The sequence below is a fragment of the Melozone crissalis genome, unplaced genomic scaffold (assembly GCF_028551555.1).
Source record: "Melozone crissalis strain CALT ecotype California unplaced genomic scaffold, PUWL_Pcris_2 ptg000009l_1, whole genome shotgun sequence".
Lineage (NCBI taxonomy): Eukaryota > Metazoa > Chordata > Aves > Passeriformes > Passerellidae > Melozone > Melozone crissalis.
Window position 1 is genome coordinate 20,705,528 of NW_026535787.1, and position 26,058 is coordinate 20,731,585.

General features: G+C 41.5%; 1 protein-coding gene across 1 annotated transcript; it reads left to right on the plus strand.

The window, feature by feature from the left end:
• The first annotated feature begins 538 nt into the window (after positions 1 to 538).
• PLCXD2 (phosphatidylinositol specific phospholipase C X domain containing 2) lies at positions 539 to 22,365 on the plus strand. Its single transcript, XM_054270285.1, has 4 exons — positions 539 to 668; positions 15,854 to 16,314; positions 17,527 to 17,768; positions 20,160 to 22,365. Exons 1-4 carry the CDS (start codon positions 551 to 553, stop codon positions 20,314 to 20,316), a joined length of 978 nt encoding a protein of 325 aa, XP_054126260.1. The 5' UTR covers positions 539 to 550; the 3' UTR covers positions 20,317 to 22,365.
• Positions 22,366 to 26,058: the final 3,693 nt, after the last annotated feature.

The window sequence follows — 26,058 nt, forward strand, 5'->3', positions numbered from 1 at the left end:
TCTGACGTGGAACTGCTGAGGGAACTGGGCCTGTTTGGTCTGAGCAGCCTGAGAGGGGACCTCGTCAATGTCTATCAGTATCTAAGGGAGGGAGTCAACAGAATGGAGTCAGGCTGTGCTCGGTGGTGCCCAGCAAGAGGACCAGAGGCCATGGGCAGAAACTGAGTCCCAGGAAGTTCCAGCTGAACAGGAGAAAGAACATTCTTCCTGTGCAGTAACCGGGCACTAGAGTAGACTGCACGCACAGGGTGGCATACCGGAGGCATACCAGACCCGTCAGGACGCCATTCTATGCTGTGTGCCCCGAGGTGTCCCTGCGGGAGTAGGGCGATGGGCACAAGGCCCAGCAGTCCTCCACAGCCGATCCATCCCGCCGAGCTTCCATGAACGCCGCAACCCCAGCCCCGCCTACCCCACCGGGCGCGGGGCTGGGGGCGGGGCGCGGGGTGGCGGCCAATGGTGAGCCGCCGTACCCCTTGGCGTCACCCCCGATTGCATAAGGGTGGCGGGTGCCGGAGTTGTGGCGGTTCCGCCGCGCTGTCCGCCAGCCATGCGGGAGCGCCGGCGGGGCGGCGCCGTGGGGGCTATGGCTGACGGCAACGCCGACTGGATGGGCTCGCTACCGCCCGCACTGCGCTCCCTGCCGCTCTCCAACCTCGCCATCCCGGGTAGGGCGGCGCGACGAGGTGTACGGGGCCGGGGCTGTCCGGGCGGTGGTGGGGGAGTCGCCTCGGTCGCGGCGTCGCGTCCCCCGTAATAAAGTATTGAGGCAGAGGCTGGGGCTGAGAGGAACCCGGTCCATCGCAGCGGAGGATGGTGGGCTTAATCTCCTGTGATTGCCGCTGTGAGACGCTAACCATCGACCTGCTGCTTTCACTGCCTGTAGAAAAGGTAGCTGTGACCGCTAGCGGCCGTCCTGAGCGTTTGCAGGTGCTTTAAGTCGGGCTGAAGTCGGGTGGGGAGAATGGTTTGGCTGCGTTGACCCAGCAGCTGGAGGTTTATCAAATGGAAGATCTGCTGAGATGGGGCTCTGAGCCACCTGCTCTCGGGGGGAGTCTTCCTGGTCGTGTCAGAGGGCTTGGAACTATGTGATCTTCAGGCTCCCTCCCAATCCAGACCATTATATGGCATGTGTTTTATACCCTGGTTTACAGGTAGATAAGCTTATAAATGACGACAACAACAGATGACCTGAAACTTACTTAGACTGATTTTTTGTCTCTAAAGGGTAAAAAATATTCTTCCTTGCAAATGTCAATAGGGAAGATTTTAGAGGTGGTTACTGTAGCTCCTTCTGATGCTGGATGTTGCAGTCTGGTACAGGCTTGATTTTCATTTTAGTGCTTTAGCTTGTCACTAGCACTTGTATGTATGTTGTAACATACATACTGTCTCAGGTTGTGTCTGCGGAGGTTCAGGGTGGGCGTTAGGAGCAGTTTCTTCACAGAAAGGATGATTAGACATTGGATGGGACTGCTCAGGGAGGTGATGAATCACTGTCCCTGGAGGCCTTTAAGGAAAGAGTGGATGTAGCACTGAGTGCCACGGTCCAGTTGGCAAGGTGGTTAGGGCTTGGGCTGGACTCTTATCTCAGCAGTGTTTTCCAATCTTCTTCTGATCCTATATAGCAGACATGTTCCTAGCAGTGTGGAATACAGGTGGCAGTTGAGGAATCTTTGCAGATGCTGAACAGCAATGGAGATCATCAGTGTTACCTTCAGAAGAGAGATCAAAGGTTGAATGAGAAGCAGTTTTGTCTGTTTTTAACACTGTGCATATGACAGGAGTAGCCTGCTTTTGTTCATCTGAGGATACATTCTCCCCTGGAATGATGGACTCAATTGGTTTTGATTTGAGGAGTTTGTTTGCTTCCCCACCAAGCTCCTTGTCATCCTTTGTACATAGGAACAGAGACAGGGCTCCAGGAGTGGAAACCTTAAAACTTTTTTTGAAATAAAATCAGCACTCAAAATCATGACACTGTTGCTTTGCACTTTGAGGAATTGCAGCATTTAAAGATTTTTTTTTTTTAAAGAACAAAACGATAGTATTATGGAGCTATTTAAAGTGAATGAATTGAGAGTGTACACACAAAAGAAACTTCTTAGATTTAATTTATTGTGTACTACTGTGAGTGGGTAACTCCCTTCTATATTGTCCAAGAGATCTTCATAGGGTTCTCCTGCTTAATTTGTTGCAAACCTTTTGCTTTCAGAGCTGCTTGTTTTCACTGGCTGTAGAAAAGGTAGCTGTGACTTCTGGGGGTGCTTTTAAAGCTACATTATTCTATGATTCCATGAGCTGTTAAATAATGGTGTGAAACACCTTATTTGATGGTAGAGAAGATCATTCTTTCCTCAGGCTTTAGAACCAACTGGTAGTAAGTAAATAATGTTGAAGATGAGTGTTCATGAGGTATATGAGCTGATTACATAATTATTTAGCTCTGCTCAAAAGGAAGAGAGACTTTGAAAGAGTTAAGACCCTTGTGTGTGTGATCAGTTCCCATGTTTGGGCTTTTCTGATACTTCTGTTGGGAAAAACTCTGGCCAAAATGCTAAACCAATATAGTCCTTTGCAGGGAAAAGAGATGAGGTTTCCTGTGCAATGGCATGAGAGGAGGAATCTTTTGCAATGAAAAATTGCCAAATACTTAGTAACTAAAACGTCATCAACGTCACAAGCATGCAGTATAGTCAACAAAAATAACCGCCTTCAACAAGTGTTGACCTTATGTGAAAGTTGAAAGGGTTTTCTCTTAATTATATTCCAGTAATCCTCTTTGGATGGGGGTTTAAAAATGAACCCTTAAACATTTTGATTGTGGATGTGATCCTTGGCAGGGTATTGTATAGTGCTTGTTTAATCTCAAGCTGATTTACATTAAAGAATTTTATGAAATCACAACTATGATGCTTATATTTTCCTTAGTAAATTTTGATCTGCGTCTGCTACTTTTCTTATTTCTCCATGTAGAAAAGGAACACAAAAATCTGGAATGCTCTCACTGATCAACTTCCAAAGTAAATCAGCTAGTTAAAGAATTAGGTGGAGAGCCTAGCTGTTCCTTGCTTGTACTTACATCCTAATAGTTGATAATACCATGGTATGTCCAGTTTGTACTGTTTCATTTGAACTGCTGCAGAAATTTTTAGAAAGGCAGGTATCTTGATGTGAAAAATGTGTGTTTTATGATTGGCTTTTTGCAAATATTAAAATGAATATTAGGTGTTGTGTTAGAAAGTAATGCTGTATTAATTCTCTTAAGTACTATGTTAAATATAGTTTTAGGTTATAGCAAAATTATTAAAATAGAAACTATACTATGTAGGATGCTTTTTTTCTGAAGAAAGGACTCACACTGAGACAGCAGTCGCAGGACACCTAAATCTTTCAGAGAAAGAGAATTTATTGCTCCATTATCAGGAGAAACTAACTTTTTCCTGCATTGCTCGGGCAGGACGACACCATTAGGATTATGAGGAAGAAGCTGATGGTGACCAGACAGAATCCTGTATTTGAATGGAATTTGTGCGTCATCTATGAGATGTATGGATATGCAACAGGCTGTTGTTTTTAAGGGTTAATCCTTTGTTAACGGGTGTCCTTTTTTGGGCTTGTGCTGTCCAGAAAAAGGTACCCGAAGTCCATAACTCTTTGTTTTTATTGTCTCATATTGTCGTAATTCAAATTGTCCAAATTATTATTAGTTTAATTGTATTACTATTTTAATAACCATTTTATTTCTATTAAACTTTTGAAATTTTAAAAACAAGTGATTAGCATTTTTCACACTTGATTACCTTGCTGCTAGAGTCTGAAGTCTCTGCATCTGAAGGTATGGCACCATTTTCCTGTTTCATCAAACTTTTGTATTGATACTTGTATTAGAACAGGTGAAACACTTTTTCTGTCTCAGTCTCCTTTGTGTGAGGTCATGATAACCTCCTGCCTTTTGGTTTGAGACAGCAAGGCAAGGCACTCTAGCAGATGTTCACTGCCAGCTATCAATGTTTAAGTATTTTGTTCGTCCAGCCTCCAAGGTGCTGGATGAATGTTATGAGAAGAGCAGGCAGTTCTGTTCTCCTTTGGGTCTTGGTAATAATACATTTACTTAATCCTGTTTGAACTATTCCAACTTTAAGTATGGATGTAACAGGTATGCTTGGAGTTTTGGATCAATCTGTACCCCTTGCTTGGTTCCCAGTGCTGGTCAGGATAGTTAGCTATGAGTTTTTCCATGCTGCTAATTTTTTTTCTTTGTCTTGCAGAGAAAGCATATGATGGTTAATGTAGGGATCCACTGCTGCTTGCAGGAGCACCCAGAAGAATTATGGGTGCCCTTTAATAAATAAAGTAAGATAATCAAAAGTCCCTTCTGTCCCCTGCCTTTCCTTCTCTCCCCCTCCAAATATAAATGAGTGTGTTCCCCAGGCTAACCTGAGAAGGTTTTTGTGGTGGTGATAGTTTAGAGGGATTTTTTTATTTTGAGAAGTGGTTCTTGTCAGAAAACTCCTTGCAACAGCTGCTCACAGAGTTGGGCAAGCCCTAGGATGGATGCTGGACTGTGTGGATCTCCTGAGGGAGCACAGACATTAACCTGAGTTGTCATGGTGCTGCAGATGTGGACAGGAAAGAACAATAGTTAGAATAGCTGTAGAATAAATGAGTGATTGTTTTCTTTCTCATAGTTTGGCTGAAGCAAAGGCTATTAGTAAAAACTAAGCTTAGTCATGGAAAAGTTAATTTCAATCTGAACTAAGTTGTTTGATAAGAGTCACTGAAGAAGAGAGCTAAAAGATGGAAAATTTGGGAAAAGTAAAATGTTTTACTTTAGCACTTCGAAATGTGATACTAAAAAAAAAATCTTACACCAATGGTTTTTTCCTAAGGTGTTAGATTTCTTTTTAAAAAATTTAAGTAAAGATGTTTGTGTTGTAGGTCAAACTTGGTATATCTAAGGCTGATTTGAAATAGCTTACTGTTTTTTTAATTATTATTTTTAAGCTTTTGCCACTAGAAGTCAGTTTTTCAACCACTGATACACCTAGAGCCAAATGTCACACTCAGCAGAGTGTTCTGCTGCTGTGGAACATGCAGGCTAGGCAGGCTGCCTTTCCAGGGAGAGCTGGGACAGCTCTCCACCTGTGGCTTCTGGTGGTGTCCAGGGCCTCTTCTATCATCTTCTAGTGATCCCAGCTGGTGTGTTCTTGCTTTCTCAGAAAGCATGTGGATAGCAGGCCATAATCTCATTTCTAAGTCATGCAGAGCATTTGGAATGTGGAGCCATTTCTGTTAGCATCATGTTGGACAGTGGCTGAGGAGTTTCCTGTGGGATGCTGGGTTGTAGGTAACTAGAGATGATAGATAAAAAATGGATTTTACCATTCCAGAAACTTTTTTTTTAAACAGAGAAAATCATATTGACCTGAATATGGCCAGAACAAGACCATATTGGAGACTCAGAGCAGTTGTTAAAGTCTTGAACTTGGCTGATCCCCAAGAGATGTGTCCTGGCTCTTCTGAAATAGTAAAACTTTGCTGCTCCAAACTATAGCATAGTCAAGCTGCCTAATTCCCCCTTATGACACGCACCCTCTTGACTTTCTAGCCAACTTGTAATATAACTTTCCATAGTTTGCTCATGGCAGTGTCAGTGTGACTAAGTCAAAACTTGCCACAGGACAGTGTGCCACTGTTTCTGCCCTTCCCTGAGAAGTTCATCCCAAGAGCCTCAGTAAGAAGCTTCCTGATTTTGATTTAAATGATCAAAGTACTATGAAATTTTCATCCCTGGAAAACAAAGCTTTACAAATACAGCTGGTAGGCAGTCTTAACAAGGAGCAGTCCTGCTGGCCAAGCCCATGGTTCAGCTTAAAGGGGGGACGGAAGGCATGGAGAGGTGTTTCCTGAGTTCATAACCTGCTGCAAGTGACTGAGTTGGTGCAGTAGTGTGACCATCCATCCTCATGTGCCCCACCCCTTGGAGGTGATGGGGCCCTGAGCATCTTCTGTACAGGATGCCATCGTCCTATCCACCAACTAACTGGCCAACTCTGCTGTCCTGACAGTGTAGCTGTTCCCTAAAAGCCCTGTGAGCTGCTTGACTTGGAGTTGGCTAAGAAGAGCCAAAGTGGTTCTGAAAAGAAGCAGCAGCAAACACTGTCTAGCTGAGAGCTGGCCACTAGGCTCTGACTGGGTTGGGTGGTTTTCCTCTTTGTCTGCCTGACCCTGGGTGAACTGCTGAACTTGCTAATGCTATGATTTTTCTTGTTTATTTGTTCATGGGCTGCTGTGGGCTCTGGATGTGTGTGCTGAGAGGAGTGGCGGTGACCTTGAGGCTGCATCCTCCTCTCAAACAGTATTCCTATGGAGTTCTCATTAAAAGCATCATTGAATCATCTGAACTGGCCATCTATTGGATTGGAGCTCAGAGGGAAGAAATATAAGATTTATGTTCTGTTCTACCAAGCTTTATTTTCCCTCTCAATTTAGTTTGTATCTACCGATGAATCAGGTGGTAACCACTAGAAGAAAGTATCTGCATGAGTATAATGATGTTGAGTATGATTGGTAAATGCAGAATTTTCTGAAAAAAACAAGTTATTTTATTACTTTGTTAGGCTATTTAATTGTAACAGCAACTCTCAAATATTTTTAGAGAGGCTGTTAAACTATCTGGACTGTTACACTGGTGAGAACATTTGATGGAAGTTGTTCCACTGTTCTTAAGTAACCAAGTATTCTTTTTGTATGTCCTTCTGTGAGGAACTGGTCTGGCAGACACTAGGTCTGTGTAGGAGCTCCCCTGAAAAGCCAGTCTTACAGCTTCTCTTTTTAAAGAACTTCTGTTATCTGTTTAGCCAAAACCAAATTACTCTTGAAATACCACAAAATTTTCTTCAGACAGTATACAAAGGTCCTAATTAATTTGGTTTTTTTCTGGAAAAAAATTCTTCCTGTGATTTTTTGAAAGCTGTACCCTAGAGAAGGACTTAAGTGTGTCTAGTAAAGGAGTCTGTTCAGTGATCTCCAAGGAGAGATGTAAATGAGTGCAGAACATGCCAAAGTTTTACTCCCAATGGAGAAAACTAGTTACAGTGTTGGTATAAATGGTTGTTGTTCTCCTTCCATGTTGTGAAAGTTTGTTTGCCTGCTTTTCCAGCAAAGATGCTAAAAGAGGAGAAAATACCATGTAATAAAAACTTCTCTATAGCTTTCTCAGAAGAGAATGAACCCTTGGTCCACTCAGTTCTGAGTGGTCACAAAAGAGGAGTTTAGAACTCTAAGCTGAAGGGTTTTTTCCTTTTTGAGTGTGTGGATCCAGTCAGGCTTTGAAATGGTAGTGATATGCTGTGTCTTTCTTGCATTCCCATTGCAGACAGCTGAGAATGTTGATAAATGAGAAATCATGGCTAAGTGACCTTAAACTTCAATGGCAATAACTCCAGCCAGTGCCAAAAGTATTTCTTCTGGCTGGAAAGAAAATCAAACTACTCTGTGACATTGTGTCTGACAGTTTTAGGTTGTCTTTAAGCTCTTGCATCCCATTGCACTGCCTGAAAGGGGCAGTGAGGGAAATCAGGGTAGTTCTTGGATAGAGAGAGGGAGTTTTCCTAAGAGGATTTGATCCGTACTAGGATTTGTCTTTCTTAATGGGACTGCATTAAGAATATCTAATTGATTCTTGTAGATTTCTTAAAATATACTCATCTCTATAGTTTTAGATAATTGATTATCAGTAGGATGTTTCTCATTTCTGCTTCATCTCCTTTTGCTGGACAAGTTAGTATGAACTATTTGCTGTTCATTATTGATGAACTTTTAAGATGTTAATCTTCTAATAAGAAAATCTGGATTGTTAATGGCCTGAATCCTGAGGACTTCTAGACTTTGAGAGGCATTTTTACTTATCCTATTTTTCCCTCAGTTTTGGCACACACAGGAGATCTGGTTGAAAAGAACATCAGTGGGATAGCCTTGACTTGCTCGCACTTACATCCTGTGTTTTTGGAACTTGGTTACTGTTCTTCTGCCCATCTTGGCTGTGTAATGCCTGCTGTGCTGTGTCATGTGCAGTGGTTTGTAATGTGTGGGGAATGTACTTTGTCTGGTAAGCAAAGCTTGTGCTCAGAAGTTCAGCGTCAATACAGCTCAGGTGATTCTTTGGTCATAAATGACCCTGTAATGTTTTTAAAGGAATGAGTATGTTTTGTTGACCTTGCTTCTTAGCTTCATGCTATGTTAAACATCAGTTTCTTGCAATTTTCATCCTGTTAGTATTCTATTCATGTAAAGATCAATCCAGCTTATTCAGATTTATTTAAGTTTACTCACAGCACACTTGTCTGCCCTTGTGCTTTCATTTATTGCTTCTTGGTTGGCCAGATGTTTGCAGAAAGTGTCTTAAGCTGCTGCTTCTGACTAGTCCACAGCCTTGGAACCAGGGAGGTTTGCAGTATGCTGAAACATGCTTGTATCCAAAAAACCCCATGAGTTTTTGTCCTGTTTTTGAGTGATTGGCAGCGCACAAGTAATGTTCTATGTTGGAAGATCTCTGCACTTTACATGCTGTATAATCATATTTTTAATATTCCATGAAGGTAAATTTGCAAGGGGTTGGTGACATGATGCTAATCCCTGTCCCTCTGCAGTATTTGCAGGAAGTATTATGTGGAAACAAAAGATATTACCAAATGGTATAGAATCATAGAATATGCTGAGTTGGAAGAGACCCACAGGATCATCAAGTCCAACTGCTAGCCCTGCACAGGACGCCTCCAAGAGTCACACCCTGTGCCTGAGAGCATTGTCCAAACACTGCTTGAACTTGGATAGGCTTGGTGCTGTCACCACTTCCCTATTCCAGTGTTTAGCTGCCATATGGGTGAAGAACCTTTTCCCAAGATCCAGTGTAAGCCTCCCAACTCAGCTTTGTGCTGTTCCCTGAGTCCTGTCGCTGGTCATGAGAGTCAACAGCTATAGCTAGTATTTGTTGACATTGGAGGCTTGGTAACATTCTGTTGATCAAGTGTCATTTGTTTCAGCTCCTGCCATGGGTTATTTGACTATCTGTGAGTAAGCAGCATGACAAATAAACATACTGGGAAGTTAGATTTTACTGCAGATTGGATGATAAAAGGCTACTGTCCAAAAATCAGCACAAGGGCTTCAACAAGAAGTCATTCTGAACTGTGAAATACAATCTATTTAACATATAAATTGAATTGAAAAGTGAGCTGTTTAACATGAAATTAACTTGAGGAATTAGTATAAGCAGAAAAAAAAGTTTAAAGATATGAGTGAAATTTAATCCACAGTTGCAATTACTAGGATAAAATTAAGAGATCTGTCCATCATTTTAAGTCTGGCATCTGGAATATATATACCTATATAATATTCTAACTATAACACAGCTTTTGGTAGTTAAATGTCTGGGCATTTGAGGGCATGTGACTTCTTTCCTTGAAGTTTTTGTCAGATGAAAGAAATGAAACAGAAATAAAGCTGCCGGAGGATTAGCAGTCCCCTAATTTTTGTCTTTGAATATGCAATCTCTTTCATGAATATTGCAAATTTAATGCTTGCTGCTTTGTGCTGCACATCTTTACCCAGTTGGAAGCAATTGGCAAATCATGATCTCTTCATTGTATTGCCTGTGCCTGACTCAGTTTTGAGAAGGGCTGAGCGCCAGTCTGCTGCCATGTGAGGTTTGCTTTCTGAACGCTAATCCGGTCTTGTGTACAGTGATTCCATGTCCTGCATGTGCAGGAACATGCTTTTGAGGCGGTTCAGGCTGGACTTAAAGCCTCTCCTTACCTGAAGGACAATGAAGATAAATTTTCTTGGCTCATCTCTGACTTTTGACTTCTCGGTGGGTGAGGTGGAGGTTATAAATACCTAGTTTTGTTAGTTGTTCTGTCCACAATCAGTAGGTTTAAGGAATAGCTTTACTATAGGAATAGGATGTTATTTATACTTAAGTTGTTAGTTATCATGTGAAATGTCTTGCTTCAATAATTCTTGAGGTTGCTTTTTTCCCCAGGAAAAGTACTCAGCATCATTTGTGGCAATGCACGTTATTTGTGTGGTGGGGAACAAGAGATGGTGAGGATTTTTTACACATGGTGGGGTGAGGGATTTTTTACAAAGACTTTACAGTGTGTGTTGCTGTGAGAGTTTTGTGGTTCTTGCTCTGTCCAGGACCTGCCAGCCTTGCTGCTGTTGCTGGGCAGTGTCCAAGCACCTTCACACGTCCTTGTGTCAGACATTAATTGAGAATCTGCTTAGCAAGCTCTAACACTGAGCTACTGACAAAATGGGGCTGGTCTGCTCCATTCCTGCCATGTAGGCTCTGCCCTTTGCCTTTGAAGTTTTACAGATTTGGGTTGGTTTAGGTTATGCTTTTTCAAAAAGAAATCATACTGTATCACATGTATCAGCAAGCAGCTTGGCTCCTGCCATAGCAACAGAATGGCAAGACTTTATGAGTTTAGAGATAGAGCAAAGGACAGCAGGGATTATTTTGACATCATGATGCAATCAGCTTAGCATGTACTTAACATTTAACAGCTAAGCTATGTTAAAAGGCAGTGCCTGATCTGGTAGTATATCACAGTGATCTTAAAGAAGGGCCTGGTGGATGATGTGGGTCTTCACCTTGCTGTTACCCCTCAGCCCCACAAGTATCCAGTGCTGTTGCTGCAGGGTTTCAGTTTTTTGACCAGAGTCAAAATATTGTGGGTCCAGGTTTGGCCTAGATATTGGTGACTGGCCTTTTTAAATGACCACTGAAGACCCAGCTGGACTTCAGCTGTCTTTCCAGCCTCAGTATTGATCACAGAATGATCAACAGAATTTGTGATGGTCCCCTGCCCTTCTTAGATAGTGATGTGCTACCAGGAGTGAAAAGGAGGATACATTTTGCAAATGCAGCTAGTGTTCTGCTTGGTTATATCTAGGTATACATGTTGACTTCGATGTAAGAGGAAAGCTCCATTTCCTAGGCTTTTAGCAGAGCCATGGGGCAGGAGTTAACAGGATCTTCTCTAACTATTAGAAGCATGTCACACATAGTTCACTTTCCTGTTAAGGAGTGCAGTTTTTAAAGTATGTGTTGAAAAAGTTGCAATGTCGTGACTTGTTTGGGTTTTTTGTGGATTTTTTTTTTTTTAATACTGCTTTCTAGTGCTAGGTTATAAGTAAAATTTGGTTTGTGATAGTGCAGGGAGAAAATTTGCTCTTTGTATCCTTAAAAGCGCCTTGTAAGTGTCAAACTGCAAAGGAAAGACTTTTGTAGCTGCTAAGTGAATTACCAGAATAAGGAAAATAAGTTGTTTTTTGGTTTAGATTTACTTAGACAACTCTGAGGTGACGACAGTGTATTAGTGGCAAGATAAAATTCTCATTCCTCTGTAAGTCAGATTTATCAGTTTAAGGGAGCATAATGGTGTGAGTGATTCCTATAGGTTCAAGGATGCTGCGCTGTCTTAGGTAATACAAAATTATTTATTATGTCATTATTCTATGTTATAAATGATCAATCAAAAGCCAAATTATCAAAAAATGTGAAAAGATTTATTTATCTTTTTCTGCAACCAAAATATGGTCCTCAAAACCACCACAGCCAAAGAGACAGCATCGAGCCCGGGATCGGCGCTGGGTGAACCTGGATCCGGCCTCTATCGCATCGAATCCCCCCACCCCCGTTCATGAGAGCCACTTCTAGCAGGGATGTTTTATACAGTTTATTGTGCCCAAGGCAAAGGAGTCCAAGTTTCTTTTGTAACTCTGCATATTCATAGTTGGCTCTTTCACTGTGCAGAGCTGGACAATCGCTGTTTCCTGGTTGATAGCCAGCGTTGATCGAATCCTGGGAAGTCGAGTATTGGCATGTATCTTTCTGGCTTGGCTGTCTTGATCACTGTTATCTGCAGAGCGAGATGATCGCTCTTAGGCGGTTTCCGATGACGGGATAGCGGCGATCATCACGTCTTGTGCATCTATTCTTGGGCTAAAGTGCCGATTCGACTCCAGGAATTTCGGAGTTTGAATAGACATCTGCCTCTCAGCCTGTTTGTGGTCAGAGACTCGTTTGGATTTCACAATCTTTATAAAATACATTCTTTTATAGCATGAATTATTTCTAACATATATTACATTCTACAATGTTAAACTGTCTTCTACAGTGACCTAAACAGAAGAAAAAATAAAAATTAATAGAATTAAGACCTAGGAAAAAACCGAACAAAAAACACAACCAAATGAAAGATTTCTTTGTGCAGAGATACTAATTCCAAGGCAGAAGGCAAGCCCCTTGTGATTAGTCTACTTTCCAAATATTGTAGAAGCTTGAATGACTCATTCTGCTGTACAGGGAGGTAGGTGAAACTCAAATATCTGTAAACTACAGTTTGAAGCATCATATGGCTTCTGAAATGTCTTCACTAGGTGTTCGCTCCTGGATTTTGTTTGGGATTGCATGTTTGGAGATGGGGAAAAAGAAAATCTAGGTGTTGCTCCACAACTGACAGCCACTTTGTGATGTTTATTGGGACAGGTACTAAAAAGTTGCTTAAGATGGCATCTTTGGCACTTCTCACTTCTGTCTAGAAGACTGAATGGCAAACCATAACAGAAATTCACTTATACAAATGCTGTGAAGAATTCATGGAGAATTGGTCAGAATAAGTTTTAGTGTTCATTTGTAAAGTTTAAAAACTCACCTTCACACTACCTGTTCACTGGTTTTGAACTAGTTGAAATCCATGGAAACAGAGTGCATTTAAGGTTATTGAAAAGTGATGTTTAGTTTATGCACAGTCTGTTCTTTCATCTGGATTAAAAATGCCAACAACATAATCCCATTAAATCATAATCTTGTTTGTAGCTCTTATGTTGCATCACAAAAAATGCATCAGTGCTCAAGTGAGCACTGGTACACAAATAAAAGGTTTGGATAAAGGAGGCTGTGAATGCCTCAAATGTTGTCCAGATTGAATGGTACAGATTGGGATTTCAAAGAGTTGCAGACTGAGATAGAGGAGGAAATTTGAGAAAAGCATAGTACTAGAAGCAGAGACAAACATGCAGGAATTTAAAACACAGGTGCCAGGTCACTGTACCCTGGGGCAGCTGGAAAATGAGCTCCTTGGGTGAAGATGCTTTCTCTACACTCCAGCACAGATAGCAAGTGGGGTCTGGCTTTAATGGGCCAAACTCTCGTCACCTATGTGCTTGCTGGAAATTCACAAGGAAGGTGAGCCTGGAGCAGCTACAGCTTCTAGGCTAGATTGCTGGTACCTAGTGCAAATGACCACAAATCCTTGGTAAGCCCCAGTCTGTGGTGGATCAGCTTCTGCTAGTCTTTGCTTTATGCTGTTCTGATACGGTGCAGGCCAAGATACGCTGCCTTTTCACTCTTTGTTCTGTTGCTGACTTGGCTAAGGTAGGGATATTTCAGCCACTCTGAAACTTTTATTTTGGAGCTTTGTTGCTTCTCAGGTTTTTTTCCCATTTACTACTGAATTTTCAATTGGAGATTTTTCTAATAAGCCATAATTTTATATTGGAGGTGCAGTTTCTCTGCCAAGGTACAGGTTGTGTCACAGGAGCTTTTTTGGACGTGCATTATTTTGGTTGGGACTGGTGATTTTGATTGTTGGTTGTTATAAGTGATCAGATCTGTAGCCAAATTTATAAAAATTTAACAGATTTATTAGATTGAATAACAAAAAATAGAAAATTTCGAAATCCCACCACAGCCAAGACAGCGTCAGCCCCGGGTGCAGCCGCTGGGTGACCTTGGGTTCCTGCTGACAGAGTGACAGCCTTCCCCCGAGTGTTCTTCGCAGTCAGCTTATATACAGTTTATTCTGCCTGAGGCAGAGATGACCACATATTTCTTTGTGTCTCTTTGCATGTAAAGTTGGATCCATACATGTGTAGAAACAGACAAAGAAGGAGTCCAAGACCCAGACAAGTGTCTGAGTACCCAGGCAGAAGATGTATTTGCATGGAGTAGTTGGTGCCAGCTCCTGAGTACCATAGATTTAATCAGTCCAGGTGCCCAGTCTTGTGAGCTTCTTGAGACATTCCATTAATCATCTCCCAGGAAGGTCCAGATGTTATTTTCAAATGCTGGTGCCAAAGGAAACCCCCTCTGATAGCCCATGTCTGTCTATTCATACGGTAACAGATCTGGTATTGTCTCAGCATGGTCCAGCAATCGGTTACGATGTGCATAACTCTGTTCCAGTCAGAGCACTGCAGGTGTAGCTCATGGTCCAGGGCTCCCCTATTCATACTGCAACAGGTTTGATATTATCTTAATGCTCTTTGGGAATTGGTTGTAATGTGAATAGAATGCTGTTCCCGGCCAGAGTGGTCACAAGCATAGGTTTGATTTTCTCCTAATATTTTATATGTACATATGTCTATTTCTACAGCATGAATTATCTCTATCATATATAACATTGGTTGTACTTTTTTGATGAATTTTCTTTTCACCATGCCTTTGGTCACTTGAAAGCTTGCCAGGTAAAAGACATGTTCATGAATTTGTTTAACATGAGCTTGGTATCCATCCACACTGTAACTGGTGGTGTGTTCAGTTGTTCCACCTCTACGTCCAGCCAGTCATTGCCCACTGTTCAAACTACTAATCATTTATCTGCCATCTTGGGGCTAAAGGGAGATGTGCTGGTAAGGCGTGTGCAGGTGCAGATCCCTCAGTCCATTATGTGAATAAAGAAACTTGTTCCAAGATGTTTGGTGTGTAAGGTTATGGTTGCATACACCAGGTGTAAAATAAAAAATTAAGTCTCAGGTTTTTAAAATTATTCTGGAGCCTCATCCTAGATCAGTCATGTACAAGGCTTTGGGAAAGCTGTGGGGGTTGATTTATAATTTGTGAAGGAAGGAATGAAGGAAGGTTAGAAGGAGGTTTACCTTTACCACAAATGTTTTTTTTTGTGGTGTTCAGAGAGCGTTGAAATTGGGAGCTCGTGAAAGAAAGTTCAAACTGAGGACCTTATGAAGCGATATGTGGAATAAATAAACTCCACAACCAGATATAGTTATGAAGTGGGTATGTCAGCGCCCAGCACAAGCGAGATAGCTCTCGTGAAAACTTGTGCCTTGAGCCTCAGTCTGACCCTTATCTTTATTCACAAAGGTGTTCCATATGCAATACATTGCACAACTTTGCCATGCATATTCAATCTCTGGCCCCCCCTGTTCTTGCTTTGCATGGTAATCAGATCCACGCCCTTCTGGGCATGCGTTGTTTGCTGTGGTGGTCACACGGGGGTCTCTCAGTGGTCTCTGAGGCTGAAGATTGTGGTCTTCCTCATGACTGAACTTTTGAACTTTTCTCTTTTGTGCATGCGCTTTTGGTCCCTTGGTGCTTATCTGAGTATGTCTGTCAGCCTTGATTAGCTCAGAGATGGAGGAGTCCCTTTATCTGGTTTCTTTGCATCTCTTGGTCTTTTCTGGTACTGTTCTTTATGCAAGAAGCTCTTCAGAAATTTGCATTTTACTATGCCCTTTGTATCATGGCAGAGGTTTCTCAAGTAAAAAGGTTAAAATTCAACACATAGTTCTACAGGCTAAACTTTAAATGCTTAATTCATATTGCTAACTCAAGTGAACTCCAAAAATCTCTATTTCACTTATGCTTAACTCTTGTTATACTGTCAGGGAAAAGGTGTAAAGGATCATCTGAAAGACTCACATATGAGCATAATGCTTCTGCACCCCTGTCACACATGTAGACTTTGTTCAGTTTTCAGGCCACATGTGTTATGGGATAGCCGCTTTTTCTAAAATTAATTTTTCTTGGCTTTTTTTCTAGGATCACATGATTCTTTCAGCTACTGGGTTGATGAGAAATCTCCAGTGGGACCAGACCAAGCAACAGCCATCAAACATTTGGCCAGAATTTCCTTGGTTAGAAAGATCATGAAGAAATGGTCAGTGACTCAAAATTTGACTTTCAAAGAGCAGTTAGAAGGCGGGATCCGCTACTTTGATCTTCGTGTATCTTCTAAACCTGGGGAAATAGGACAAGAGATTTACTTCATACATGGCTTGTTTGGCATCAAAGTATGGGATGGGCTGAAGGAAATGAATAGTTTTCTTGAGCAGCACCCCAAGGAAGTAATCTTCTTGGATTTCAATCATTTCTATGCCATGGATGACAGCCATCACCACTTCTTGATCAACAGGATCCGCTCAGCATTTGAATCCAAACTTTGTTGTGTTGAATGTGTAGAATATGTCACGTTACTGTACATGTGGGAGAAGAAACACCAGGTAGGGAAAGGATGTTTAATGTTTTTCAAACCCAAAATGTTAAGATTTTAAAGAGACAAGCCAAGTGTAGCTCCCACTCACAGATATTGGACCAAGGATGTTGCTGATGGTCAAGTTAAAGCCCACTAGGGCCTCGTCTATGCAATGTGCATGTTTTCCTCCATTTACATGCAGCCATGTATCCCCTCTTCTATGGTGTGGCCAGTCTGTCCTGCTCCCAAGCACATTTGTTAAATAATTAAACTGTAGTGTCCTTGGAGCCTTGTGCTCCTTACAAAGGGTTTTCTCTTCTGGAAGGGCATGTAATGCAGAGTTGTGTTGGTGAGGATTTTATTAACTGTTGTCTTTCTAGCCAGTGTGAAGCATATAAGCTTTAGCATGACTAAGGTATGGATGCAATTTCTTACCTCCTTTGCAGCCATCCAGATCTGCAGAGGTGAGGTTAATAGCTCTTCTCTGTGGTAACTGCTTCCATAGGTACACAAAAACTGAGAACAGAAAAGGGTTTCAGCAGCAGCACATAATTCTTGAACTGGAAATGAAGCTTTGAGGAATTGTTTTGAACTGATGCTGTCAATGTTAAGCTTCAAGATTAATCTTCTGTAAATGTGGGTGTTTGTAAAAAATGTGTCCTCTTTGTGCTGTAGAGAAGCACCTTACAAGGTAAAAAACATTAATTTTGGATTTGAGGGTTTTGCTGACAGCAGGACTGCCTTTGGTTTCTCATGCAGCAAGTGTGAGCACGATGCCAGTACTTCAGTCATGTGCCAATCAGCCCTGCACACTTTGCCTTCTTAGAAGGAGGTATTCAGAAGATGGCAAGGCTGCTAAAATCCTTACCTTCAAGTACAGATAGAGTATTTTCTGGCATTAGAAGTTGCAATGCTTTTAAGCTGAGCTCTTTAAATGACAAAGGCAACTTTGTCATTTTAAACTGATGACCCATAAAGCCTGAAGCAATCTTGTCCTCAAAGCTGAATAAAATTATCTTAATCTCCTTTGGCTGTAGTGCAACAAATACACTGACACTCATGACTCAAGTTACACTGACACTCATGACTCAAGAGCAACTTTTTTACTTAGTCCTCTTCACTGCTATGCTAGGTGTAACAGTACTGTATGAACATAAACCAATGCAGCAGCCTGTTAAAATAAAAATATGGTAATTTTGACTTGTTTGGGTTTTGTTTTTTTCTTTTTTTGTTCTCTTAGGTTCTCATATTTTACCACCACCCTTTGTATCAGGCATATCCCTTCCTGTGGCCAGGTAATAAAATGCCAGCACCATGGGCTAATACAACTAATGTGCACAAACTGCTGCAGTTCCTGGAGACCACACTTGGGGAACGAAGTCGTTATGGGACTTTCCATGTATCTCAAGCAATTCTCACGCCTCGAGTGAAAACGATTGCACGGCATCTGATTCGTGGTCTGAAGAACACACTTGTTCATAGGTAAGGACTTGTCTTGATTGTCTCAGTTCTTTACTTAACATGTCTGGTGTTGAAAGAGGCACTGAGCAAGAAACAAACTAGGAGATGTTTGCTTAGGCTTGCTGAAAGCATGCCATTTTGCTCAGTACTGTTGTTCATGAAAGATACTTGCAATCATTGAAAATAAAGACAGTGGAAATAATAAAGGAACAGGGTATATATGTGTTTCCTGGTAATTGGAACTTTTGAAATGTGATATGATTTTGTAAAATGTAGGATGGATGTGTGGCTTCAAACCAGTAATTCATTTCAAACTGGCTGAAGTTGGATTTAAGGGAGGAGGGGTGAAAAAAGCTTGTGCCACAGAGGAAAATTGCTTATTTCTGGACTTAGTTTTACATTTATCCATACAGATGTCTCAGTAATTTCAGTAACAGCCAGAGGTGTATGACCTAGGGCAGTATTCTACCTTGTATTTTAAGGGAGCTGGGGGGGAGGCTTTCCAAAAATTAGATTCACCATTTGACTTAATACCATTGACCATTGTACAATTAATTTTCCTATGAGTAAGGTCCCTGTAAGAGAATTTTGCTTTGATTAGCAGAGTGACAGTGATTTTTATTAGTATTAACAGCATGACCAGGATAGTTTAATATTATTTATTTTATGGAATTACCACCTTCTAGCCCATTTGCTAAAAATTACCAGAACTGTAAAAGTCCTCGTGGATATTAGGAAGAAATCTTTACTGTGGGGGTGGTGAGGCCCTGGTTCAGGTTGCGTAGAGAATTTGTGGATGCCCCATTCCCTGGAAGTGTTCAAGGCCACGTTGGGTCGGGCTCGAAGATGTCCCTGCAAAAGGCAAGGGCTGTTAGACTGCGATGATATTTAAGGTCCTTTCCAACCCAGGCCACCCAGTGATTCTGTGAATAAGAAAATCCCTGGTTAGGTATAAATCTCGGCGTTTTCAGTCCCGCTCGTGCTTGGAGGCGTTAGTCCGGCCCGAGCTGTTGGTTTGGTGTCGGGGCCGCGCTCGGCACTAGGTGGCGCTGGGAGCCCGCGAGCGCCGGACCCTGCGGGGCATCCGCGCCGAGGCCGGGCGGGATTGCTGGGCCAAAACTACGCAAGGATCGTTGCATTTCGTGGAATGGGCGGGCAACTCTGTTTCGAGGGACTCCTGGCACAGATCTGTGCTCTAAGCCACTGTTAGCGGGAAGCCTGCCTTCAGTCCGTCCCTTTCTCTCATCCTTACCACTTGTTTGCAATTAAACCAAAAGTTGCAGATAGGTGCTGCTGTTTGCGTAAGTGTGATTACTTGTGTGCATTTGCACAAGCTAGCTGATAGGCAAATCTGTCCTTGTTTTATGTAGATACCTGCCTTCTTGTATGGAAATTTTGCCCTGGATTTGAATATTTAAGTGTTCTCAGGTCTTGCTAAAGGAGACTTGCAACAAGTCACACTTACCTGGCTGAAGTGTGGTGTGTCCCTTGGCAATAGTTATGCCTTTACTCATAGTTCTTGATAAGCTTTATTTTTTATTGTCCTGATTCAGCAGGCGTGAAGTGACTTTGTTTTTTGGATTTGCTTTTTTCTCTTAATCATTCTGTTAGCTAATTTGCTAGCCTACCATCTTCTCAAATAATGTATACATGTTACAGCACTAATCTAAATAATGCAAACATATTTAACCGTTTGTGTCTAACTGCTGAAAAGCATGGTATTTCATGTTAGAGTGCAAGAGAGCTGGTGCAGACTCCTAACCTTGAAATTTCTCCCCATAGTAGAATTTCTAACTCTGTTTAATTCAGTTCCTGACACAACTCTCCTTTATCCAGTTGTAGCGATGTATAAGCAGGATGTTCAACCCCTGTGGAGCTGACAGCTTCGTTCTAGGTTTGGTTTCCCTGACCCCATTGCTCTTGAGTGAGTCTGGAAGCTGGAGAGAATTTAGGAGAAATGTGATGCTGCTGCCTCCAACTTTTTCTCCTGCCTCCCCTGAGGCAGAGGAGGGCAAGGGAGCATCTTGGGCCAGGCATGGCCTTGCTTTGTGTTACACTGGTTTGTTGTCAAATTGAGCGTTTGACTTAACGTGTGCTTGGGTGCAAACAAACCACGGTGGAGAAATTTTTAGTGCAGTGTTAAATCCTGAAGCACAGACCACCCAGTGAATATAGAGGGATTTTGTATGTCTGCTAGCTGGCACTGATGACTGACCAATATGTCTGTTTGATAGCTAATGACATGTGCTCTGTTAAGCACTCATTAGCCAATTGCATTTAGGGTGACATCCCTGATCACAAATATGAGATAATATATTTTGTAAACAGCATGTTGTGTTTGAAATGAGAAGAGTAGGTATACAAAGGTGCCTCTTTTAAAGTGTTTAATTTTCTTTATTTCAATTTCTTTAGGAACCTGCCCATGATTTTGAATTGGGTGAAAGCACAGAAGCCTGGTGTTATGGGTGTTAACATAATTACATCAGACTTTGTGGAGCTGGTTGATTTTGCTGCTACAGTTATTGCATTGAACGACCTCCTTTTGGAAGAGGATGAATCTGCAACTTAAATCCTGATTGCTGTGTTCCACATGTGCTCCTTAGTGGACATCTTTGAACTATGCTTAATGTTTTACTTGTCAAGTGAAACCTATTGTAATCTCTCTCTATGAAAAAATGTTTCCTAGAGGAAACGTGGTTAAACATCATGTACAGCCAGGTCCCTTCTCCTGGAGTTGTGTGGACCTGAGTCAGCCGAGTACTCTGTGTGTGTGCTGCTGTGTCTGTCTGTCTTTCTGTGTATGCGTGCTCTGTGTGGCTGAGCTATGCACACATCTGCTGCTGACAGGGGCTGGCCTCTGGAGCAGATGTACCCTATTGTGGCACGCATCTCCTCGGTGACCATACTCCCAGCGCCCATGTGTGTGCATCCTGCCTGCTTCCCAGGCCAGGGCTCACTCCAGGGATCACTGCTGATCCCATTGGCAGCCTGACCAGGCTGACCGGGTGGAGTTGTTCTTGGGCCACCTCTGGCATAGCTGAGTTCAGCTGGAAGCTCTACTCGTTATGCTGTTTTAGACACTACCTCTGACTTACTTGAAGAGACAATACTGCTGTTGTTCAGGGCAAACCTGTTAGCACTGTGTTAAATATCCAAACTGTCCTTTGGGCCTGAGAGGTGAAGGCTTGGCACAATCTTTCTTCTTGACCTCTTTATTTTACTTTATTACTTCAATAAATTAGTTGCAACTGTGATTAAGTATATTTCTTTTGGCATTAATTTGGAGAATATTTCAGTCTCCAGATTTTGAGGATTATGACTCAAGTCTGAATTCCTGTTTGCTGTGACATATAGGAAACATTAATTTTCCTGAATTACTGGCACATTTAGGAAAATACAGCATCACCTTTCTTTTTTACCTCTTGGTCACTTGGGTTTTTTTAATCCATCAAATTTTCTTTGGGGAAAGTCTATCACCCAGGCAGCCCTTCTCTGGAAGGAGGTGAGCCAAGTGGGGACTTGCTTGGTATTCAGAGAACTGGAGCTGACATGGACTGCTCAAAGCCCAAATATTGGATCATTGTGATCTGTGATGGGACAGTGAATTCTGCAGTCAGACCTGAAAACTGTGCTTTTAGAGAGCCACACCTATTAAGGGAGAAATTTCTCCAGCCTTCACCTGCTTGTGACAGAGTAAGCAATAATCACACAAGCAGAGGAGGGTGTTAATACTGCTTCTTTCTTTAGTCACATTTATTTTTGTGCTGGTTCACAATGAAATGTGACCATGTATGTTTGGGCCAATGCAATCATATATTGGTACTTATCAGCACTTAATTTACTAGCTGGCAGTATCCTATGGTCTCATTTATTGTTTTTTTTTTTTTTTTTAAAGCACAAAAGGGACTGATTAGCAGATACTTCTCTGCTCAATCATCTTCCTGAAGAAACTGTTGGTGCACTATTTATTCACTGATTATGAATTTGTATTTATCTCTAAGCTTATTTATTATAGAATGGATTGTCTATATACATATTTAATTCAAATGAAAAATTCATCTCCAGATTTATTATTTCTTTCATTGTTTTATCCTGTGTCTGCCATCATGGTCTGACAGCTGTGAAAAATCACAGCCTTCTTTGTTTGCTAGTCACAACTCAGGGGAAATGTAAAGGTTTGCAAACCTTCCATGTGAACCTTGGCCGAGTTCAGAGCAGACCGTAATCTGAATTATCTGTTGTTTGCATGGCTTTCATTAGAGTTCCTTGAATTTTTTAACTGAATAATTTCTCAGAGGGAGTTGGAGGTAGGGGAAGTGCTTTTCACTCAGTCTCCTTTCCACTTGTGTCTCAGTGATAGGGGACAAGTCATAAAAATCAGGGTTTGGGAACTATGTTCAAATTTCTAGTTTAATACTTCTTTTTAAAACCACAGCAGAAGGTTTTTATTAGGTTTGGTAATTTTTTTTCTTGTTGATGAAACCATCAGAACCTGTTTTGAACAGTTCTGTTTAGACTGCAAGTTTATTTAAAATACCTGGATTTTCCTTAGCTTAATTTTGTTTACTTTACTACTGATTTACTCATGGCCCCAACTGAAACTCCATGTGGATTTGGTTTTGTTGTTTTTCTTCTGCAAATTGTCTTGGTGCTCAGAGTTCAATTGGATGTTAACACCAAGGTTGTGGATTTGATCCCTGTATGGGCCATTCATTTAAGAGCTGGATTCATGACCCTTACGGGTTGCTTCCAACCCAGAATATTCTGTGATTCTCTAACCTGGCTTGCATGCCGGTGAGGCAGAAATAATACCTTTGCAAGGTTCCCCTGCAGAACCGGAAGATAAAGCAAGATGAAGTGAGTATGATGTTTGTATTTGACCCTTAATATATTTTGTACTATATATATATATCTGCCTCAAGAGAGATTTGGCTTAACCAGTATTTGTATTATGTGTGCACAGTAATGACTAGTATTAGTCCTTCTGCTGTATTTATTTGAATAGAGATGGGATGGGCGCAGGACTTTGGTTACACATTTTTAAGTGCAAACTCAGAATTTTCTCTAACGTATTGGCTGTTAGTTCTTGCCTCATGAAACATGCTGGGTATTAAGAGTATTAGCAGAGGGAAAAGAAATGGAAAATAGATTTAGTATTAATGGTTTAAGTATGTGGGGGGGAAACATTTCTGTAAGTTTGGCCTCTCAGAAGAGACTTGTCATTTCAGAGCTTGGTGGTGTGCATCCAGTGTGAGGAACCTGACAGTCTTAAATGGTGAGCTGGGCAGTTGGCAGGTAACATTTGTCTATGACATGACATCTCCTGGCTACTCTGGGCAGCATTCATGCTGGTGTTTAGAATTGGTCCTAGGGTTGTCCGGAACCATCTCAAGCAATATGAACTACCTTTCATGTATTCTGTTACACAGAGAAAAGCTATCCATATAATGGGCTTATCTTGCTTACTCAACACCAAAACATACTGACTTCCTCATGCTTTGCAAAATTGAGCTCATCTAGGCTTGGACTTTGGGTTGTGGACTCTATTTTCCAGCATTACAAAATTAAAAGGTGTGCTGGGCAGGAAGGGAGGATCAAGGAAGTAGGGCAGTAGTTCTCATTCAGTGCCCACACAGTAGGTGTGGTAGTGCTTAGCCCAGTTCTGGGCAGCAGAGTGGAGCAGGTCTGGCAGGTGAGCAACAGCCTTGCAGCTCACACTGAGGCACTTGGCCAAGTCTGGGCCCTGAGCAGTCTGCTCCTGAGGTCAGCAAATAACAGCCTGCAAGGTCAGGATGTGTGAGCTTGAGGAGAATAAAGATCGGTGTGAGCACAGGAGAAGGTGGGAGGTTTTTACTGTTTGGTGTACCTATGGTGAATACAGTGGTTTTAGTCTTGCTTGTATATCTGTAAAGTGGTAGAGTTCACTTTTAAACAGGCTGGGAAAAAAACCTCCCCAGAAGAATTGTTCTGACCCCTTGACCATTTGGTAGGTGCTGGAAGAGGAGAAACCAGAAAACAAGCAACTGCTTGAGGCAAAGTACTTAAACTGTGTATTTTGGCTCAGATGGGAGTAGGGCTTCTGCCAGCATGCTCATCCATTCTCATCTGGATAAGCCTTTGGAAGTAGTTTCTTTGTGTACTTCTCTCAGGTGTCAGAGTTCATTGATGCATCATTTAGCAGACAAAGATTTTGGACTTAGATAAAGAGAGGGCATGGATATTTTGATTTAGGGTTGGGTTGCCTTTGGAAGTCTTACTGAGCATGTGTGACTTGAGATTTACTTAAATATGCAGTATTTAATATGACATCCATATGCTGTTTTTTTAAGACTTTCATCTTGACTTGAACACATAGTTACCAAACCCTAATAATCAAAATTTTGGTCAGAGGACCACTGTTTGGGACAAAACTTCAGGCAACTTTTCAATACTTGTTAAAGCACAGAGAAATTGTCTAATATGGGAAGCAGAACTGACTCAAAAAATTATTTGAATTTCATTAGGTCTAAATGAAGTTCTTTTGGCAGTGAAAAATAAGATTTTTTTTTTTCTCCTTCTTTGACAAATCCTTATTTCAGCTTTGGTTTTTAGCTCAACAGATAGGTAGAAGAGCCAGAGCATATGGTGAGAAGCAAATAAATTTTATGCTAAGGACATGTATGTAGGACTAGCTGTGGTAAGAGTATGATGATTTACTTAATGATACCTTTAATGGTAATCCCATCTGCACTTTGGTTTAGGCTGTTAAATCAGTCTCTTTTTGCATTAAAAATAATCAGTCCCACTAATTCAATACATCTGTTCTATTGAAGTGTGTTTACTCCTAAATGCATATTTATTTTTCTAAAAATCTTACCAAGTAAACTGCTACACTGTAGGGACTGCAATAGGAATGTCAACTCTAGAACTGTATGCTGAATCTGCTTATATTTTATAGCCATGAATATTTATGCATTGTGTGTTGTCTGTTTAAGTAGTACTTCTCTTACCCTTTGTTAGACCTGTCATACCATCTACATTGAACTGCAGTGTATTCTTAATTTTGAAAGAAATGTTGATCAGCACATCCTATGTAAAAATAATTTAGATGGTTTTTTGATTTTTCTCAATGTCAAATATATTTTCCTCATGAATTTTTTTTTAATTTATACTGTGGAAGGGTGCCAAGGGGACCAGGTGAAGAGGAGTTACCAATTCTCAGTATTTTGTGCAGTCTGTCTTCTTATGGCAGTTTGTGCTTTACCCACCTGTCTGATTTTGTGAAACCAGGATGCCTCATCTGAACTGCAAATAACTTTGGGGGTTTACATCTGTTTCTTCTGCTTTATCTCACTGATAGTTTTAATCCTGAAAATAAAAAGTACTACTTGAGCTAATCATCTTTGCTGTGTGTTCTGTACTGCTGTTTTGATACATGATGATGTTGTGAATCAACTATCAGTTGAGCTGAGTAACTTCTCTGATGCAGAATGGTGTCATGGAAGGTTGGTTTGAGATTTTTTTTGAGGTGCTGCATCTTGCTGTACTTTTGTCCCCTGAGGAGGCAGATGCAGACAACATCCTTATTTCTAGGATGTGCTGACAATTTCTCAGTGCAAGTAGTAGTGGAAAGTGATTAGAAATCAGTGTGTGCTTGCACTTGTGCATACACCCAGCTAACATCTTTGCCTGATTGCGCTGGGACAAAAGCATGCTAATCATGGATCCAGTTCTGTCTTGGAAGGCAAGTACAACTTCTGTGCAGCCTCTACTGCTGTAGCACACGTGCTGAAGCTCCATTGTAATACTTGATCAGGAAACGATCCGGAAACAAAACATTGATAATGATTCCTGGAGCCTGGGCTAATGTCGGATGCTTGTAACCAATGAGATCAGACGCACCCTTCTTTTGGGTTGCTTTCAGCGTGCCTGTCTTGAAGATGTGGGAATACTGGAGGTGGGGGGAGGGAGCGAATGGATGGTCCTGATTCCCTCATGTTTTCAGACAGTTGTGACAGAGGGGGAGCTATGTGTAGATATATCTTTTTTTTTAATCCCAAAGTTAGAGCTGGAAATTCTGAGCTTAATCACTACCTGTTGTCTCAGACCTCAAAGCAAGTGTTTGCAAATCAGCCTTCATTAGCAGTGACTCACACAAACCTAGCCATTGGTGTCTTGGTGTCAGTAATGTCTGCAATGAGCTGTAGGCAGGGGGTGTGCCACTAGTTTTTTTCAGAAAATACATATTAACATGAATCTAAAGTGACTGGCATAAGCTGCCAGTGTGTAAAAAGTTGATGGCTAAATAGCTTGGAGTGGCACTGTGGCTTCC

Coding starts and splice junctions, on each gene's coding strand:
- PLCXD2 (XM_054270285.1), top strand. CDS start 551: ATGCGGGAGCGCCGGCGGGGCGGCGCCGTGGGGGCTATGGCTGACGGC. Junction 669..15,853: donor CTCCAACCTCGCCATCCCGG/GTAGGGCGGCGC, acceptor CTTTTTTTCTAG/GATCACATGATTCTTTCAGC. Junction 16,315..17,526: donor TGTGGGAGAAGAAACACCAG/GTAGGGAAAGGA, acceptor TTGTTCTCTTAG/GTTCTCATATTTTACCACCA.